Source organism: Zonotrichia albicollis, chromosome 9 (genome assembly GCF_047830755.1).
Source record: "Zonotrichia albicollis isolate bZonAlb1 chromosome 9, bZonAlb1.hap1, whole genome shotgun sequence".
Lineage (NCBI taxonomy): Eukaryota > Metazoa > Chordata > Aves > Passeriformes > Passerellidae > Zonotrichia > Zonotrichia albicollis.
In genome coordinates, this window is record NC_133827.1 from 33,295,906 (window position 1) to 33,315,013 (window position 19,108).

The 19,108-nt window shown below is 58.5% G+C and overlaps 4 protein-coding genes across 6 annotated transcripts in view; 3 read left to right on the forward strand and 1 right to left on the reverse strand.

Annotated features, from left to right (window-relative positions):
* Positions 1 to 8,031, forward strand: part of DIS3L2 (DIS3 like 3'-5' exoribonuclease 2) — a 179,644-nt gene extending 171,613 nt beyond the window's left edge. The window contains exons 18-22 of one of the 3 annotated variants that reach the window (XM_074547292.1): positions 3,321 to 3,468; positions 3,574 to 3,704; positions 3,927 to 4,031; positions 4,705 to 4,806; positions 7,518 to 8,031. In XM_074547292.1, coding sequence (XP_074403393.1) covers positions 3,321 to 3,468; positions 3,574 to 3,704; positions 3,927 to 4,031; positions 4,705 to 4,806; positions 7,518 to 7,616 — 585 coding nt within the window. In that variant the 3' untranslated portion in view covers positions 7,617 to 8,031. The remainder of the gene's footprint in view (positions 1 to 3,320; positions 3,469 to 3,573; positions 3,705 to 3,926; positions 4,032 to 4,704; positions 4,807 to 7,517) is intronic. The other 2 variants (XM_074547291.1, XM_074547293.1) reach the window with 2 other exon arrangements.
* A 186-nt stretch (positions 8,032 to 8,217) lies between these two features.
* LOC102066122 (intestinal-type alkaline phosphatase) lies at positions 8,218 to 12,798 on the forward strand. Its single transcript, XM_074547299.1, has 11 exons — positions 8,218 to 9,489; positions 10,028 to 10,144; positions 10,307 to 10,422; positions 10,496 to 10,670; positions 10,770 to 10,942; positions 11,013 to 11,147; positions 11,227 to 11,296; positions 11,409 to 11,541; positions 11,656 to 11,849; positions 11,991 to 12,107; positions 12,384 to 12,798. The coding sequence occupies exons 1-11, from the start codon at positions 9,291 to 9,293 to the stop codon at positions 12,668 to 12,670; spliced, it is 1,716 nt and encodes a 571-aa protein (XP_074403400.1). The 5' UTR covers positions 8,218 to 9,290; the 3' UTR covers positions 12,671 to 12,798.
* A 288-nt stretch (positions 12,799 to 13,086) lies between these two features.
* On the forward strand, positions 13,087 to 17,476 carry LOC141730156 (intestinal-type alkaline phosphatase-like). Its single transcript, XM_074547300.1, has 11 exons — positions 13,087 to 13,466; positions 14,000 to 14,116; positions 14,229 to 14,344; positions 14,556 to 14,730; positions 14,873 to 15,045; positions 15,137 to 15,271; positions 15,359 to 15,431; positions 15,515 to 15,647; positions 15,740 to 15,933; positions 16,057 to 16,167; positions 16,256 to 17,476. The coding sequence occupies exons 1-11, from the start codon at positions 13,403 to 13,405 to the stop codon at positions 16,516 to 16,518; spliced, it is 1,554 nt and encodes a 517-aa protein (XP_074403401.1). The 5' UTR covers positions 13,087 to 13,402; the 3' UTR covers positions 16,519 to 17,476.
* A 144-nt stretch (positions 17,477 to 17,620) lies between these two features.
* Positions 17,621 to 18,377, reverse strand: LOC141730049 (endothelin-converting enzyme-like 1). The gene is made up of 2 exons (XM_074546692.1): positions 18,229 to 18,377; positions 17,621 to 17,840 (listed from the first exon to the last, which is right to left on the reverse strand). Exons 1-2 carry the CDS (start codon positions 18,267 to 18,269, stop codon positions 17,621 to 17,623), a joined length of 261 nt encoding a protein of 86 aa, XP_074402793.1. The 5' UTR covers positions 18,270 to 18,377.
* Positions 18,378 to 19,108: the final 731 nt, after the last annotated feature.

The window sequence follows — 19,108 nt, forward strand, 5'->3', positions numbered from 1 at the left end:
CTTGGGTGTTTATCACCATCATGAAAAGTTTTTGTGAGGCATCAGCTGCATTTGCAGCTGGGCACGGCACAACCTTTTCTGAGGAAAGTCCTACCCCGTGGGGAGAAGGGGCACGTTCCTGAAATGATCTCTCTGCTGTGGCCTGCTTATCACTGCAGGAATGAATCATCTTCCCAACATCACTCATTTCACTGTCACTCTTGTAATTAGCTTATTTGCTTCATTTACTCATTAGCAGTGCCTGAAGTCCTGCTGTGTTTCTGGGACTTACTGCTTGTTTGCAAACGGTGCTAGGCTATGAGGCTGTTTAGTAAATCATCCTCTCACATGTCCAGCTCAGGAGGGCTGCTTTGTAAAGAGCAGGAAGTGTCCTCTGGAGCTGGATGTGTTGTCCCAGATCCTGTATCCTGCTTTGGGTTATCCTGTCCCTTCTGTCACATCCTCCTTTTCTGGTGGAAGGTGCACTGATGACATGAGTTCCTTTGATTCCCTCTCTGGTCCTGCTGACTGTGGCGCAAGCCTGCCTTTGCCAGTAGCAGCATGTGGAGCAAGCCTGGCTGCTGGCCAGGATGGATGAGCAAGGAGAAAGTTCTGCAGTGGCAGCAAGGAGGAGATGGGCTTTTGGGGACCCATGGACTTGCTGAGATCTTGCTGTTATGGTCTCCTGAGACTGTGGTTGGAGAAGCAGTGGGAGTGATTTCAGATCCTACACAGTGGCTCTCATTAAGATTTAGCCTTGTGAATATGTTAGATTTCATTACATGAAAGAGCTGTCAAGGTTTTGGGGATGAAGTCTTCTGCAGAGTAGATACCAGACAGAGAAAGGGGCACTTTTAAAGGAGATACTCCACAAGACATGATTTTGCCAGGAATTAGGCTTATTCCATCATCAGAAGACAAAGGTCCTGTGTGTTCAGGTGTGCTGTTCAGTCCACCCATACGTGGCAAACCTGCTGCCTGGCACACTCCTCTGATAGGCAAAACACTTGGAAAGGGGCAGACAGCTCCCAGGAGGAAGGAGCTTTCCCTGAGAGGAGTAATTTTTTGCTGTCTGCCACCAGCATGAGAGCAGATGGAAGAATCAGCCCCATCCTGCTGGATGTCGTGGTCCCTCATGGGGAAGAGGACAGATTTGAGTGCTGGCAGCTGCAGAGCACAGGCACTGAGGGGCCCAGGCTGTGATGAGGGCTGGGCCATTGCTCTGGCAGATGGTGCAGTGAGACCGTCTGGTCAGGGCACTGGGGAGTCACCTGTGTCCCTGCACATGTCACAGCTCCCAGTGATAAAGCTGATGCTTCAGGGACAAGGCTGCAGCTAAATCAGCCTAAACAACCTGTCCACAGGTTTAACCCCTGGTTGTGCCAAGCCTGTGTCTTTCCTCTTCACTGAGTGCTGGTGGTCAAGACATCAGCCTCTGGGAGGAGGAGGGAGATGGGAAGCAACTGGTAATGTGTGTGCCTGAGGGAATGCCTGGATTGGCATGCCAGGAGCCCTGTAACAGATGAAGGAGCAGTGACACACCATTTTTCAGGGGCTCAGTCACTCGGGGATTCAATCTGTCCGTGAAAGCAAAGCTGCCCCTGGTTGGCTGGGGCTGATTTATTTCCAGGCTCCTCGCAGTTCTCCGGGGATTGCAGCAAACTCTGGGGATTTGAGACTTCTTGTGAGTCAAATCTGTTAATGAGAAAACATCTGCTTCATGCCAGGCTGATGTCACTGGGTTGTGCTGTCACAGTGGTGAGGATGGGTGTCAGATACACACTGGACTGGGCTCCCTGCAGGCTGCAGCCCTTCCATGGCCTAGGGCAGTATTTTTACTGGGATACTTAAGCTGCTGCAAATGTCAGTGAGAGCCATGGGCTGCCAAAAGGGTGTCCAGAATGGTGCTGGACCCCACAGTGGCCAGTATATCAATGAAGACAACAGCAAGCAGCACAGGACCTTCAGCATCTTTTCTGACTTTAAACAAGGTGGGGTATAACTCAAAACACTGCTAGGCATAGGGCAGGGATGGGCTCTTCCCATTGTCTTTCTCAGAGCAGGGATTTTGACTGGTGCTCTGCTTTCTGCCTGCCTGGCATTGTAGGGACCTTCCTGCCTTCTGCCCAGAAGCCTGGCACAAGTGGCTGGAAGCTCCCTGTGGTTCTGTGCTGCCTGTCAGCACAAGGGCACTCATCCTCCCCCACAGCAGCCTCTGGAGCTCGGCGTGTCTCCCTGCCCAGCTTCATTCTGTGGGAGCTGAGCTAATTGAGTGGAGACCATACTTCATGGAGTCCATCAGAAACAATTTAATTCTGGGTTGTGGAAATTGGCAGCCACTACAGCTCCTATCCCAGCTCTTGGGTCTCATAATAAGGCTGGGACTGATGCTGCTTTTTTTAACCTGCTCTATTTACTTGCCCGGATCAGTGCGTTGCTGCTCAGCAGGAGCTGGCTGCGCCACTGGCCTGGAGAGTGGAGGATACAGCTGCCCAAACCAAGGATCCCAGGACGGCTCTGTAATCAGAGCTGGCTACTCCTGTTTTTTTTAAATCACTTGCTCTTATTTTTAAATGAGTTCATTCAATCGCCACTGTGCCATGACCCCGCCGCCACCCCCCTGACCTGCACAGCCTCCCCTCCTCACCTGGGCCCAGCCCCCAGTGTTTTCCCAGCCCCAAGAGCTGGTGTTTCACAGATGTAAAAACAAAAGCTGTAACCTGTGGGATAACAGGGGTGACACAGGAGCAGTTCCTGGTGTAAGAGGCTGCTGAGCAGTGGTGCCGCTGTTGCCCTGGTGTTGGTTTGGATGGGTGGTTCAGTTGCTCAGCTCCCCAGCTGTCATGGTGGGATGGAGCAGCAGGGATAACAGCAGGGCTCTCTCTCCTCCTTGGAAGCCACTCATACCTGCCCTCAGTGCTCTCCAAGCATGCACAGTGTGTGTCTAAAGTCTGCAGCCAGACCCAGAACCAAAGAGCATCTGATGTGGGCACAGAACAAACTGGGCTCTCCCCTGGAAGATGAGAGGAAGGCAAATGAGCCCTAGGGCCTGAACAGAAGCAGGAAGCTGCTTAGACCCATGGGTGATATGAAAGTTGATGCAGTCCTTGGGGCCAGGCAGGGACAGCTGGCAGCCAGCAGCTCCTGGCAATGGCTTTGCCCCTTTTATTCTGTGCTCAGTTTCTGTAGTGCCTGTGTAGCCCAAACTGAGCAGCAGGTGAAGGACCGCCAGCAGACAGGAGGGCCATTGGCTGCTGGCACTGTGTCTCACAGAGCCAGACCCCTCCAGCCTCGTGGCACCACCCCTGCTCACAGCCTTGCCTGGTTTCTCCCCGTTTCAGATGGCTCTCTACTTCTGCACCGGCGTCCTGGATGACGAGAGGCTCTTTCACCACTACGCCCTGAACGTGCCGTTCTACACCCACTTCACGTCCCCCATCCGCCGCTACGCTGACATCGTCGTGCACCGCCTGCTCTCTGCCTCGCTCGGTGCGTGTGCTGCCCTGCACGGGCTGCGACAGGGACAGGGGCCATGGCATGGCTCTGGAGCAGGAGGGAGCATGGGCGTGTTATTGTCACTTGTCCCCTTTGCAGGTGCCAGATCCCCCATCACAATGGAGAAGGAGGCCATCCAGAAACAGGCCGATCACTGCAATGACCGGAAGATGGCTTCCAAGAGAGTGCAGGAGCTCAGTGCTGACCTCTTCTTCTCTGTCTTTGTCAGGGTAAGACCCAAGGCTCTTGTCTCCCAAGGCATCTGTGGATTTCCCTGTGAAGGCCCAGCCTACATGGGCAGGGGCTGTCTCTGCCCACTTGTCTTTAGGAAAAGCAAACAGTGAGAGAACACTCTCAGCAACCACCACTGCTGGATCCCAGGACCTTGAGACACTGTCTTGGGGATTGCTGAATGAGATCTGCTGTGTGGTGACAGCTCTGTCTCTTGACAGGAATGTGGTCCTCTGGAGTCAGAAGCCATGGTCATGGGTGTCCTGAGCAAGGCCTTTGATGTCCTGGTGCTGAAGTTTGGAGTCCAGAAGCGCATCTACTGCAATGTAAGTACCTCACCAGTGTGAGACAGTGCCAACCCTGCCTTGTCAGAGCAGCCTGGCATCACTGCAGGCAGCGGCTGTCCCGGTGCCCTTTTGTGCCAGCCCTGCAACAGGCAGAGGTGTGCCCTAGCTGGGCCAGCCAGAGGGGAGGGAACCTTCCTGGAGTTTGCCTTCCATGCCTCAGCCCAGGCAGGCACAAGGGACTGGGGGGTCTGGATCAGCCCAGTCTCTGGGGACCAGCTTCTCCCTGTGACATGCTGGGTAAAAGTGAATAAAGCCAGATTCAGGGGAACAGAGATAAGTGTGGATCTGAAGTGAGGACAGGGAGCAAGGCTGGCTTTCATTTCATTTAATCAGGTGCTTTATCTGGGGCTGTGACAGCAGTGCTGTGGGCCAGCACCTGCACTTGGTGACAGCATCCTCTCTTAATAACCTGGTTATATGTCTGGCAATGACATCTTTAACAGGACATAGAGCATGATATATGGGCTGGTAGTGTATGGCAGCAGCCCCTGATTTACGTGCTAGGCTCAGGCTCACAGGCTGCTGCATCCCAGTTGCTGAAGAGCTGCAGAGGCAGCTGGGCTGTGCTGGGCAGAAGCAGCCTCAGCTCCATCCACAGGGGAGCTGGGGGAGAGCTGGGGGGGCGTGTTCCCAACACCCTCCCTGCCTGCAGGCGCTGCCCTTGGTGGACTTCCGCTACCAGAAGGCAGGGAAGAAGCCAGAGCTGACACTCCTGTGGGAGCCAGAGGAGCTGGAGGGGGAATCTGTGCCCCAGGTAAGACCTCCACAGCATGGGACAGGCTCACAACACCAGGGAGGCTGCGGGCAACATGTGGGTGCTGTGATGTCTGCAGGGACAGGTCTGAGAGGCAGCACTTGCCTCGCAGGGTGTCAGTCCTGCTGTGTCCCCTTCCCAGTGAGCCCAGCTTCAACCTCAGCCTCCTGTGCCATCCATTCCAGTCCCATCACTGCCCTCACAATCTGACCCCTCCACAGCCTTCAGTCTTTGCCCTGCCTGCTGTGTGCCCTGCCTCCCAGTTCAGGTTTTTCCAGGAATTGAATTAACATGCTGTTTACTTCCTCCTTCCAGATCATCAATTAAGATGCTAAGTAAGATCAGCCTTAAGGCAGCTCTTGTCTAGACCCTTCCCCCATCCTGGCACTCTTTGCCCCTGACATGGCTTTTTCTTGGGGTTTCCATCCCTGTGACAGGGTTTAGCCTCAATTAGGAGAATTTTTTTAAATCAGACTTCCTGAGATGCAATCTCAAAAGGCTTAACAGCATCTAGAAATCTCTCTCTTGTGTCCCTGTCATCTATTAACTTGGTAACTCAATCAAAGGGAGCAATCACATTTGTCTGGCTTGATTAAGTGGTGCTTCTTTGCCAGCTTTTGTCTGGCATGGCTGTAAAACCCCAGCTGTGTTGACTGCTGCTATCTCTGTCTGAAGGGCTGAATCCCAGCCTCTCCCTGCACTGCTCCAGGGGCTCTGCCCTTGAGCCCCAGTTCCATCCAAGCCCAGCACATCCCATCCTTGCCCACTCAGGTTTCCTGACACAGAGTGGGCTGACACTCCCAGCTGGGGTGATGCGTGTGCTGGAGAGTCCTTCCCTTCCCAGGGTGGATGTTGTGATCAGAGCTGGATCTGGCTCTGCAAACATTTCTGCAGGCCTCCCTCCCTTTGAAGCTGAGCTTTCCTCTCTCAGCTTGGCTCAGAGAAGCCCTGAGGATGTAGCCTGGAGTGGCCTCAGTTCCCCCTTTCCTACAGGAGCAGGGATCACTTACACCCTAGCAGGGAACTGATGAAAAATGATGCCTCAGTGTGAGCAGGGCCCGTTTTGGTTAAGAAAACAGTTGGTAGAGGAAACTCCTCCACAAACCTTCCACACCTCCTAAGAAAACACTGGAGCTCTCCCATGGGATCAGACTCTGAGCTGTCCTCCAAGCCAGCATATCCTTGAGTTTACAAATCTCTAGCCCTGGGATGAGCCAGATTCCACTGAGCCATGCTGAACTCTGGTAGATGTCACATGGACACCCCACAGCACGCCAGCTCCCCAGCTGTCCCCAGCCCTTGGTCTCTGCTTCCTGGTTTAGCTGAGCCTGGCCAGGCAGTGGGAGCATCAGGGAAGGCTGTAAGTGAGGAGGTGTGCTGGGGTCTGGGCTGTTGTTTGGCCCTGCCATAGAGGGCAGATGTTGCCCCCATTTCTCTCTGATCTCCAGGAGATGACCAGGGCCTCACTCAGGGGTGGAGTAATAAGTGGATCTAAGACTCAGAGGATTTGATGTGAAATTGTGCTGTTTCACAGCAGTTCAGCAAAGGGATAATGCAGGATTGCAAGGGAGAACCCTGATTCTCCCCCTTTGGCTCCCCCATATGTGGGGGCTTTCCCCTGAACACCACCCCCTGCACTGCAGCTAGCTGGGGCAGGCAGGAGCTGATACTCAGTAACTCACAGCTCTCTGGCAGTCAGTTGGGATAGGATTTTCCTGCAGGTTGCTCCTCACTGGCCACTTCGGTACATTTAAGTCTCAATGAGATTTTCCTTGTCTGAATGATCAATCTGGAGCAGCTGATGCTGGATGAGCTGGGAAGGGTTTGGCAAGGTTACACCAGTACCTCTGAGCCTGCTTCTGGTGGGGCCAGCCCTGAGCAGATGGCCCCAGTGAGCCCTGCTACAGCACAGAGAACTGGCTCCAGCAAGCAGAGTCCCCAAATGCCTGTGCATGACCCCAGGACAGCCCTTCCCAATGTCCCAGCCAGCCCCTTAACTGTGCCTCAAGGACAGAGCAGATCAATACTTTCCAATCCATCAATCACAGCAAGAGCTGGGCTCAAAGGAGCAGGGAGATGGCAGCAGCAGTGCAGTTCCTGAACAGGAGGGATTGATTTTCTGGGGTCTTCGTTCCCTTGCATCTCTCTTATCTATTGTGCTCCCTTCCTGGGTCTCCTCTCCCTGTGGGAGCACAGGCACATTGTTCCTTCCTCGTGGGATGCTGAGGAAATGCTTAATGTCATGTGGAAGCCCTTCTCAGCACAGCTCAGCCTTGGCTCTTGGCCAAGCTCCATTAAGGGATGATGTGATTCTGTGGCTGGAGAGGGGAGGCACGGGTGGCCTTGAGGGGAGATTGGGACCCAAAGCCAAGGATACAAATGCCCACAATTCTTCCCAGACTGTGTGGAGAGCAAGAGTGGGGCATGATCATGCTGGGATAAGTGAGGATGTTTTGGGAGGCTCATTCAGGTTGGCTTGGATGCCCTGGGTGGTGTCAGAGTTCGTGGTGTTGCCCTTGAGGATGCTGTCTCCAGCCCTAGGAGCATCCTGGACCCCAGCAGAGCTGTCTGAATCCATCCTGTCCTAATTCTTGGTTCCTCATGGGTGAACTGATGGAGGCAGCAAAAGCCAATGCAGCTTTAAGCAAATCTTGGTGTGATTCCAGGCTGCCTGAAAACCCTCTTTTCTCTCTTTCTCTCCCGTGATGAAGGTGATCACCATTTTCACGCTGGTGGAGGTGGTGCTGATGGCAGATGGTGGCCCCCTCAAGTACAGTGCCCTGCTCAAGAGGCCAAGCTTGGACAAGTGAGAGCCCTGGCTCTGTGTGCTCCCCACTGCTGATGCTCCCTCACCTCCCAGGCCCCGCTCCAGCACCTGCTGGAGGCAGAAGGGACCCACAAGGACTTTGGGGTTTTGAGTTTTAAAACCATTGTGGTTTTATTTCTGGTTTGGATTTTAACTCTGCCTGGGGGCCGGGCTCAGGGCTTGAGCCTGCCCCAGGCAGAACATTTCTACTCTTGGGTATTTTTAGCATGATGCTTTCTTAATGTTTTTTTTAAGGCAGTGGTGTCCATCTGCAGATTCAGTGCCCGTGGTGAGGGCTGAGAGAGGGGATATGTGTCCCCAGGAGCAGAGAGGGGCTGGCTCCACCATCCCAGGTGGGATGTGGACACAGGGGGATGCAGCCATGGGGCCGTGCAGGAGGATTTCTTGCAGGGTTGTGTGTCATGTAATAAAAACCGGGTCAGCAGCTGTGTGTGGAGCTCGTGCAGGTTTTATTTTGTTCCCTCCATGTTCCCAGCAGTAATTCACCTCTGGGCAGCCCCCTGCCTTCCCATGCCTGCCACTTCCCAGGCATTATGGAATTTGGCCTCACTGCCTGTCCCAGCCTCAGATATGCTTGGCCAGAAGATGTGACATCAGGGCAGGTGTTCCCAGCTCCTGATCCTGCAGGTATTCCCTCAGTCCCTCTGACTTCATCAGGAGTTCCTGTGTGTCTGCTCCAGTCCCTCACACCTTGGCCTCCAGCCTAACCCTGCTCAGGCACCCTATGGCACCATGTCCTTGCATCCAGTGCCTCACTGACCAACTGACCTCTGCTGTCTCCAGCCACCTCTGCCTGCTCTGTCCCCATGTCCCCCACCCACACTCTGAGCATGTGTTGGGGGCATGGGCTGCTCTGGCAACCTCCACACCATCACAAGAAGTGTCTGGTGAAGGGATTGACATCTGACAAGAAGGAATGGATCCATTGTGCCAGGCAGGCAGGGAGCCCTGCATCCCTCTGCCCCATCAGTGGTGACAGCCATGGCCAGCACCAGCACATCAGCCATCTGTGGGAGCCGGGAGCTGGCCAAACCTCGACTGCCTGGGTCAGGATGGGGGATCAGGGCTGGGCACAGCACACTTCCTAGGAGCTGGTGAAGCCATCAGTGACACCTGTAGTCCCCAGGACTTGTGCTCATGCAGTGTCCTTCCAGATGGCCTGGTGCAATCAGGGGCGATGTCACCTGATGCTGGTGACAGGGGCTGTTCCTGCCCACAGAATGTACCCCACTGTGCAGTGTGCTGGCATGGGCTGCCCCAGGGCGCCCAGCATGTCAGGCACCAGCTGTCCCAGGAACTGGTAGGCAGCGTGTGACTGGCTGGGAGAGGGAACCAGAGAACACTGACACCAAAGCCAGTATGTCCACTCCCTACCCCTCAGCCCAGTGTCCCCCTCCTCGGGTTTGTCTCAGGAGAAACCAGACAAATCCAGCCTGGCCCAGCTCAGCCTGTCTGCAAAAACAGCCCTTTGCCCTGTGCTCTCCCTCCCACTCCCCAGGGTCCCCCAGCAGCCGCCCCCATGGGAGCTGGGGCCCAGAGGTGCCCTGGTCCTCAGGGACAGGCTGGAGGTCCTGCCTTGCTGGTGGGGGCAGGGATGGCCCCAGGGTGGGGCGCTGGCATTGGGAGGGCCCTGAGAGAGCTGGGAGATAGCCGGTGAATGTTATCAGCTCATCATCTCAGGGGACAGGGAAGAGCCATAAAGGGCCGTCCCTGGGCCTGGACTAGGGCAGCATTCCAGGAGGAGCTGGTGGGCAGCATGGGGCGGCTGCTTTCCTCTGGAACCTGCCTTCTCTTCTGCCTCCTTGCCCAGCTCGCTGCTGCAGCCTCTGGTGACCGGGGACGCGTGGGACAGTGGGGTAAGAACCTCTGGTGGGGGATGCTGGGGCTGGTGTCACTTCCTGGGGGATCTCCAGGGACCATGTCACCTCCCCTTGGGATGCCAGCAAACGGGAACCCTCACTGCCACCTCAGGGTGCTCTGAGACCACAACCTTTGAATGGGTTGGTCTCAGCTTCCCCCCAGAGCAGGCTCTGCTCCCCCCCTGCCCCGTCCGTGCTGCTCCCAACCCCCATTCCTGACTTTGGATAAAGTGGCCCAATAGCCACAGCCAGCCGTGGTTACCCAGCCATTGCACACTTGCTGTGGCTGATCCTCAGGCTCCTCATCCACTCTGCCAAGAGGTACAAGCGACTTCCCTGCCAAACTGTGCCTCAGTTTCCTTTCTGCAGGTAGTTTCTGAGCAGTGCTGGTCTGAAAAGTCATGCTGATCTCCTGGGGCTTCCTGGTCCTCCGTGGGGTGGGCTTATAGCAGCTAAATTCACATCGCGTAGAGATGGGCATGCTGGACATCCCAGGGGTGCACCTGGAGGCTCCCAGCTCTGTTCTCACCTCCAGATGCTGAGAAGACCCCGGGCTACTGGAATAAAGGTGCCAGGAGGAGGCTGGAGTTGGCCCTGGCTTTGCAGCCAGCAGCACAGCGGGCCAAAAACATCATCCTCTTCATGGGTGACGGTGAGTGCCCCGGGTCACTGCCAGGCCCTGCAGCTCCCCAGCAGCCAGGGGATGTGGCTGATGAGAAGATGGGGCTGGGGCAAGCCCTCAGGCAGTGCCTGGGGAGGGCAGGGCTGTCCCTGGTCCAGCCACTGCCCCCCAGTGACTCAGACATGGCCACAGGCATGGGGCTGTCCACCATGTCAGCAGCTCGGATCTACAAGGGGCAGCTGGCCGGTGGCTCGGGCGAGGAGAGCGTCTTGACCATGGAGACCTTTCCCCATGTAGCCCTGGCCAAGGTGAGTGGGGCAGGGCTGGGGGGACACTCCTGCTGCCCCTGCTTGAAACCCCACTGCACCCATCTGCTTCCAGACCTACACCATCGACCGGCAGGTGCCCGACAGCGCTGGCACGGGCACCGCCTACCTCTGTGGGGTGAAGGCCAACGCCAAGACCCTGGGCCTGAGTGGGGCAGCCGTCTATGGGAAATGCCACACCACCTTTGGCAACGAGGTGGACTCTGTCCTGCACCGGGCCAGGCTGGCAGGTATGGGACAGCAGGAAACCCTGTTGGAAAGCCGGGCACGGCCATCCAGTGCCGTGCAGGGCTGGATGGGCTCCGTGTAAACCCTTGGCCACGCTGCAGGCAAGTCTGTGGGCATCGTGACGACCACGCGGGTGCAGCACGCGTCCCCCGGGGCAGCCTACGCGCACTCGGCCAGCCGGAGCTGGTACGCTGACGCCAACATGCCCAGGGAGGCCCTGCAGGACGGCTGCAAGGACATCGCCTACCAGCTGGTGCACAACACTGACATCAATGTGAGCTGGGGAGCGGGAGCGGGAGGGAGGGGCCGTGGAACACTGGGAGGGTCTGCTGAGCTCCCTGCAGGTGATCCTGGGCGGCGGGAGGATGTACATGACCCCCAGGCACACTCCAGACCCTGAGTATCCAGAGGACCCGGATCAAAATGGCACCAGGAAGGACGGTCGGGACTTGATTGCTGAGTGGCTGAGTGCCAAGCAGGTAGTGTGTGGGGGAAGAGGAGATGGAACCCTGGGCACAGGGTGTGTGTCATTGGCACTGGTTCTGCTCTTGCTGGCAGGGTGCCCACTATGTCTGGGACAAGAAGGGCCTGGATGCGGTCAAAGACGACTCTGTGAGCCACCTTATGGGTAGGAGCATCACTGGCTGCACCAGTGGCAATGCTTCTTCCTCCCCTTTCTGGACATGTCAGCAGAGGCACAAAGCAGCCCCGGCATGGACCCCCTCACCCTCCTCCCCCAGGCCTCTTCGAGCCCAAGGACATGAAGTATGAGCTGAACCGCAACACATCCACAGACCCCTCCATCGTGGAGATGACAGAAAAGGCCATCAGCATCCTGCGCAGGAACCCCAAGGGCTTCTTCCTCTTTGTGGAAGATGAGTAGCTCCAGGCGGGCAGTGTGGCTGGGGCTGAGGTGGGATGTAGGTCCTGGGAGTAGGTGGCCATGCAAGGGGACCAGGGAGAGGGTGACAGCCACATTCCCTGTGCAGGTGGCAGAATCGACCATGGCCACCACAGTGGCCGAGCCAAGCAGGCGCTGATGGAGGCCGTGATGCTGGACCGGGCGGTGGCACGGGCAGGAGAGCTCACATCCCCTGCTGACACCCTGACCGTGGTAACGGCCGATCACTCTCATGTCTTCACTTTTGGGGGCAGCACACCACGAGGCAACTCCATCTTTGGTGGGTCCTGGAGAGGGGCAGTGAGCATCCCTCTTTCCACCTCACCCTGTTGCTCCAAAGGGAGGTTGAGCTTGCCCAGGCAGGGAGCTGGGGAGGGTACCCAGCTGGGACAGGGGGTGACAATGTCCTTCCCTGTGCCAGGGCTGGCCCCCAAGAAAGCCAAGGACAAGCGAGCCTACACCAGCATCCTCTATGGCAACGGTCCTGGCTACAGCATCCGTGATGGGGCCCGTCCAGCTGCCAGCCTCCCTGCTGCAGGTACCAGTCTGCTGGGGAGGTGGCAGAGCCATGGGGTGGCTGGGGACAGATTCCCAGTGAGTCTGATGGGGATTTGGTGGAGGCACACAGTGGCTGGGGACAGTATCACACTGGCATGGCCATGGATGCCACACAGGGTCCTGGTGCCACTGTGAGGCTCAGGAGTCACCCCACTGCAGAAATCAGGCTGGTGCAGGAGTGATGGGAGCTGTCCCCCAGCCCCGTGACATGTCAGCAAGACAGACCCCAGCCTCATTTCTCCTCTTCCCCCTGCAGAGGACAAGGACTACAGACAGCAGGCAGCTGTGCCCCTGGAGACAGAGACTCACAGTGGGGAAGACGTGGTGGTGCTGGCCCAGGGCCCCATGGCCCACCTGTTCCACGGGGTGCAGGAGCAGCACTACATCGCCCACGCCATGGCCTACGCCGCCTGCCTCGAGCCCTATGCCACAGAGCCCGGGTGCATGGCAAACCGCAGGGCCTCCCATGGCCCACGGTGCTCCCCACAGCCCCTGCTGGCCCTCCTGGGCCTCTGCATGGCAGCCCTCACAGGGAGGCACTGAGAGGCTCTGGCTGAGTCCCACTGTGGGCAGGACCAAGGGATGCAATAAACACAGGTTGCTTGTCTCCATCTGCCCTGCAAAAGTTCTCAGTGGCCGTCACCTCCTGAGGTGCTGCCCTGTGCCTGCCCCCAGCTGGCTGTGCCTCCTGGCTCTACCCTGGGACCAGCACTGCAGGCACTGGGGTGCAGGAGGTGATGAAATGAGGGTGAGGAGAGGCAATGTCCTGCCCAGCTTTGCCTGGTTGGAGCACTGTACACAAGGGTTGGTACATTCCTATCAAGGGCTGAGCAAGGAGCAGAGTTGTAGTTCCACATCCAAGGATTTATTGCCCATGGATGCCTGGGAAGAGAGCAGGGTGCTCAGTGCACGAGTGACCCCAGGTGCTCCCCATCCCCACCGTTATCCCAGCTGAGAGTTGCCCATGGCAGCCTCGGACAGGGCATTGCCCTGCGTGGCATCACAGCCAGGGTGCCCAGGGCAGGATTTAATGCTATCACTGCACTTCCTCTTGTCCCTGCATCCGTCTGTGCCCCAAGCCCTTGTGTGCCCAGCAGGCACAGGGCCTTGTGCCAAGGAGGTGACCCGAGCCCAAGCCGTGGCCTTTGCACTCGACAGAGATGTGGTGACACACCCCTCCACACACCCTGCTAGGGCTGATCCCTGTCCAAAGTCCCTCCCACAGCTGCTGGATTTACAGACACTGCCAGCAGCGTTGGCCTGTCAGATCTCAGCATGCAGCTCCTGGCATCCCTCAGCCTCTGCCTCTGCGCAGGGCTCGGCGCCGCTGTCATTCCAGGTGGGCACAAGGACGGGGCTGGGGCCCGGCTGGCTGCGGTGGGTGCCCAGGGAAGCAGGGTGTCAGCCTGGCTGGCCACAAGGAGGGCCTGGGGAGGGGAGCTGGGGCTGCCCAGCTGGACAAGAATCAATGGGGCTTTGTCACCCCTGCCCTTCTTGGGCACCACTTTTCCCCCAGATTTTCACTTGCTTCTGTGCTGGGGGCTGCTCTGGGAGAAGCGCCTGTATCCTCTAACACCGCTCCCTACCATGGGTTTAGCTCTGTCCCCCTCACCAGATAACTCCCCATCATGTCTGGTTTTGCTGTTCCCCCTTGTTCCCTGCCCCAGGGCCCTGGGGCCAGGCAGTCAGTGCAATCCTGCACGGTCTCTCCCCACCCCAAACAGCCCCAAACCACCTGGTGCTTGTGAGAGAAGGCCCCACCATGGGAGTGCTCAGGGAACAAGTATCCCTGGGCTCTGGGTACCCCTCAGGGGTGCCCCAGGGATGCAGGTGCTCTTGTGCTGGCACTGATGGGTGTTTGCACTGTCCCAGCGGAGGAGGAGAATCCATCCTTCTGGTACAGGCAGGCAGCTGCAGCCATCGAAGCCTCCTTCAATATCCAGCCAAGGATACACAAAGCCAAAAACCTCATCATTTTTCTTGGGGATGGTGAGTCCAGCTGGCACCCCAGCAAGCAGGCTGACATGGCCAGTACTCTGCTGAGTGGGATGTGTGCAGGGCACCTGGTCCAGAGGGTGACCAGGACCCTCTTTCTGCCCAGGATTCGGGGTCTCCACCATCACAGCCACCCGCATCCTCAAGGCACAGCAACAGGGGAAGCTCGGCCCTGAGACCCCTCTTGCTCTGGATGCTTTCCCCTACATGGCTCTGTCTAAGGTAAATTCCAGCATGCTGGAAATGGGGCGTTGTGGTCCTGGGCATGGGACCATGGTTATCCCATATGTGCAGCCCTGGCAGCCCAGAGCTGCACGTATGTTGTGTTTGGGATCCCTCCCCATGCCACATGTGTTCATGTGTGAATGAAGTAGTGTGGCACAGGGTACTGCAAGGAGACCCTACTGGAGACCCCTCCTTCTATCCTTGGCAGACCTACAATGTGGACAGACATGTCCCTGACAGCGCGGGGACAGGCACAGCCTATCTCTGTGGGGTGAAGGGCAACTACAAGACCATTGGGGTGAGTGCGGCCGCCCGCTACGGAGAGTGCAGCACCACATTTGGCAACGAGGTGATCTCAGTGATGGAGCGAGCCCGCAGAGCTGGTAACGGGGGATGCAGGCCTGGGGGGAGCCGTGGGGAACAAGGGGTGCACACCGGGGGCTTTCCCCTGCAGGGGGGATCCCATAGCTTGGTGGTGGGACCCTGTGTTGCCCTCTGTGGGGCTTGATGAGCAGGGTTTGGCAGGGAAGGCAGTGGGCATTGTGACCACAACGCGGGTGCAGCACGCATCACCCTCGGGAACCTACGCACACGTGGTGGACAGGAACTGGTACGCGGACGCCAGCATGCCCCAGGAGGCGCGGCAGCAGGGCTGCAAGGACATCGCCTGGCAGCTGGTCCACAACGTCGACATCAACGTGAGCACCGCATGCGGGAGGAGGAGAGCAGGGACAGACCCCTCTCAGGGCACCCCCACTAACAACACTTTGTCCACCTCATCCCCTCCAGGTGATCCTGGGTGGTGGTCGGAAATACATGACCCCCGCGGGGACACCGGACCCTGAGTACCCCGCCGACAGCAGCCAGGATGGGATACGCGAGGATGGCAACAACCTCATCGACATGTGGCTGCAGGCACGGCCGGTGCGTGACGCGTCAGGGACGCCCCTCTGCCCACTGGCCCTGGCACAGGGACAGGCACCCACTAACCCCCGGGGGATCTGCCCACAGGGTGCCCGCTATGTCTGGAACAGGACAGAGATGCTGGCAGCTGCTGCTGACCCCAACGTGCATTATTTGATGGGTAACAAATGACCCCTGTGCCAGGACCCAAGAGGCGCTGGGACACTCAGGCACTGATGCTGTCCCCAACACATTCCCTCACAGGTCTCTTTGAACCCGTGGACACAAAGTACAACTTGGTGCGTAACACCACCCTGGACCCATCACTCACCGAGATGACAGAGGCAGCCATCTCCGTCCTGAGCAGGAACCCCAATGGCTTCTACCTCTTTGTGGAAGATAAGTTGGGGCTCATGTCCCCGGGGCCAGTGAGAGGGGGCTGTAGGGTAGGTGTAGGAGATCCCCAGCCCATCATGGGTGCCCATCTGCAGGTGGCAGAATCGACCGTGGCCACCATGAAGGTTCACCCCACAAGGCACTGACGGAGGCAGTGGAGTTTGACTGGGCCATCGAGCGGGCAGGCACCATGACAGACGAGGATGACACCCTCACCGTCGTCACCGCTGACCACTCACACGTCTTCACCTTTGGGGGCTACACCCTGCGTGGCTCCTCCATCTTTGGTGCGGCTTTGCCCTGTCCTGGGTACTACCAGCCCTGTGCCACCCTGACTGTGGCCAGAGGGGTGATATGGGTGCTCCTTGGCTGATCCTCCTCCTTCTTCTCTTCCATTGCCCTTTCTCCAGGTCTGGCGCCTACAGAAGCCAGGGACAGGAAGAACTACACATCGATCCTCTACGGGAATGGGCCAGGATACCCCGGCCCTGACCGGCCCAACGTGGACCCAGAAACAGCCAGTGAGGACACAGAGGCCATGGCTTGGGTGGTGGGGTGGAGCTGGGGGCCATCATTGCCCCTCCTCACCTCCTTCTCTCCCCTCCACAGTGCACTTCGATTACCAGCCACAGGCGGCTGTGCCACTGGAGTCAGAGACCCATGGTGGTGAGGACGTGGCCATCCTGGCCAAGGGCCCCATGGCCCACCTCTTCCACGGGGTGCAGGAGCAGACCTATGTAGCCCATGCCATGGCCTACGCCGCCTGCATCGAGCCCTACACTGACTGCCGCCAGCGGAACTCCGGCCCCGGCATCCGCGGCAGCCCCCTGGCCCTGCTCCTGCCTGCCCTCCTTCTGCCCCTCTTCCGCTGATGCCCTAGGGCACCCCATGGACACACTCACGTTCCCCTCCCTCCCCACTGTGTAGCATCTGCAGGCAGCTTTCTGAAGCATCGCTGCTCTGGATGCAGCAGCCATGGGGACACTGAATCCCGGGCAGTGGGGGTTAAATAAACACACAGTGTGACTCTGGTGGGACAGGCGTGTTCATGGAGTGGGGGTGCCTGTGCCATGTGGGCAGGGCTGGGGGTGCTGCCACTGCTCCCATCCCCTGGCCATGGCCCCTGGCAGCCACCCAGCATATCCAGCGCTTTATTGACCAGGAGCAGCAGCGGAAAATACAGCAGTGTCCGTGTGCCTGCGCTCCCAGGCAGGCCAGCATCGCCCGGCCTGGCTGCGCCGCTGTGCCCCCCCAGGCAGGGCTGGTGCATGGACAGGGGCTGGCATGGGGAGGGCACCGTGCAGGGGAGGCTTATGGCATGGGGCAGCCCCTTGGAGACTGTGAAGTCCTCCACCTGCCTTCACTGTAAGCTGCCTGGCTCTAGCTTTTCCTAGAATTTTGGGATTGAGTGTGTTTTTCACTCTGATGCTCTGGAAGTCATGAGGGACACACTAATTTATTATTGTAGGGTCCACGGGAACAAAAGGAGAGTGTGGGGTGATCCTTCAGGGCTGAGCTCTGTACGCTGAGCCCAGGACCTGATGATGCAGCCGAGCCCAGCTCCTGGCCATTGGCTCTGGGTCCTGCAGGCCTCTCTCCTCATCCCTTTGGGCTACTGGCCCCACACAATGTGACCCTCCTGCCCCAATAGCTGTTACATGTGAGGAAGACAGGGGCTCACCTGGGCAAAGGCGATGAAGAAGAGCTGGTCGTGTGTGTACTTCATGTGGTGCAGGGGGTGCTCGGGGCCATGCTCCCTCACCCACTTCTGGTAGGCCTGGAGAACAAGGGATGCCTGGATAGCATGGCCTGGGTACTCCCCCAAACCCCCCCCAAGCCCCCAGCAAGCAGCAATCAGGATCCTGACCACTCCTTGCTGCAGGTTGTAAGGAGGGTTTGGGGCATCTCCCCCTCAAGAGGGATGGCATAAGCAGCTGCCCATGGCTGTAGCACCCAGGGTGGGGGGACACTCACCTAGTAGGCAAGTTTGAGCCCCCCCATGTCAGCGAAGAGAGCTCCCAGGGCCATTCCAAAGTGCTTGTTGGCCTGGCTCAGGCAGATCTTACCCGGCTCCAGCTGCTTCTCATTGCCCTCCATCTCCTTGGAGAGCTCGTGGATGGCATCGCGGAAGGGGGTGGAGAGGTGCTCGCTCAGCACCACCACGATGCGCCACAGCATGTAGTTGTGAAGGATCCTGGGACAGGGACAGGGGCGGCCCTCAGCACATCCCCGGGCACAGGGACAGTGGGACCATGTGCCAGGATGGGGACACCCCTGCTTGGGGACACAGGGGCCATGGCTGGTGGCGCACAGGGACAGGCCGGCACCACGTCCCTCCCTGAGGTGCCATGAGTCTGGTGACCTCTGGTGTGGGTGGCTCAGCAGGTGTCCAGGCATGACCAGGATGCTGTGGGGCTCACAACAGAGCCTTTCCCACAAGCTTTCCCAGATTTCCTGTGCCCAGCCCGGCCTTCCTGCACCAGGAGAAGAGTGATGGTGGGAGGGTCCAGGCACAGCTGTCCTGTGCCCCCTGCCAGGCTGGGAAAGGTGCCAGGGGCACAGGGGGTGCCAGCCCCCCTCACCTGCTGGGTGTCACACGGATGAGGTTGGACACCTTGTGCATGTAGTCGTTGGCCAGCAGCACCACCTCCTCCTCCTCCGAGAAGCTGTCATGGAAGATGCGATCCAGCAAGCGCTTCCACTTGAGCTGCCAGGGCAGACACTGTCAGGGGGGCATGGGGACCCGCCTCCATCCTTTTCCAGCCAAGGCCATCAAGGAAGGGATGCTCAGGGCCACCCCCCACTGTCCTGTGGCCACCCAGTCCCCAGCGCTGCTGGCACTGGGTGCCCTCTGTCTGCCAGCCATGCTGGCTGCTGCTCCCTCTCCTGCTGTTTCCAGGGCACCATTGTGCCCCCCTCACCTTCTCGCTCTCCTCATCCTGCCCCAGGTAGAGGGTCCGTTCGGGCAGGGTCAGCCCGTCCTGGTCGATCTGGGGCGAGAGATGGGCACTGGGTGAGCAGAGGGAGGGCCCTGTGCAGGGCCAGGCTCCCCTCACCTTCCCCATATCACAGAATGGCCCTGGTGTTCCTGGAGCCAAGGATGGCAGTGTGCTGGAGCAGCCTCAGGAATGGGCACGTCCCTGCCTCAGTTTCCCTCCTGCTGGAGGCTGCTGGAGCTGCAGCAGGCAGCGTGCAACAGGCTGGGAGTGCTGGGCACAGAGCAGGCCCCTGCTCCATGGCCTGACTGGCACATGGGCTGCCCCACAGCCTGCCCTATGCTGCCAGCACTCTCTGCCCCATCCCTGCTCCCTGGTGTCCTCCACCTGCCCCATGGCCAGCCCCACTGCTGTGCTGCAGCCTGCATGGCGAGCTGCATGGACACCCTCGCTCTTCACACACAGCCCTGCTGGGCTGCAAGTACAGGCACAGCCTCCAAGCCAAACACACGCCTGAGCACACTTG

Coding starts and splice junctions, on each gene's coding strand:
- LOC141730049 (XM_074546692.1), bottom strand. CDS start 18,269: ATGCACAAGGTGTCCAACCTCATCCGTGTGACACCCAGCAG. Junction 17,841..18,228: donor ATCCGTGTGACACCCAGCAG/GTGAGGGGGGCT, acceptor TCCCTGTCCCAG/GATCCTTCACAACTACATGC.
- LOC102066122 (XM_074547299.1), top strand. CDS start 9,291: ATGTTATCAGCTCATCATCTCAGGGGACAGGGAAGAGCCATAAAGGGC. Junction 11,148..11,226: donor AGTGGCTGAGTGCCAAGCAG/GTAGTGTGTGGG, acceptor TCTTGCTGGCAG/GGTGCCCACTATGTCTGGGA. Junction 12,108..12,383: donor TGCCAGCCTCCCTGCTGCAG/GTACCAGTCTGC, acceptor TTCCCCCTGCAG/AGGACAAGGACTACAGACAG.
- LOC141730156 (XM_074547300.1), top strand. CDS start 13,403: ATGCAGCTCCTGGCATCCCTCAGCCTCTGCCTCTGCGCAGGGCTCGGC. Junction 14,117..14,228: donor CATCATTTTTCTTGGGGATG/GTGAGTCCAGCT, acceptor CTTTCTGCCCAG/GATTCGGGGTCTCCACCATC. Junction 15,272..15,358: donor TGTGGCTGCAGGCACGGCCG/GTGCGTGACGCG, acceptor ATCTGCCCACAG/GGTGCCCGCTATGTCTGGAA.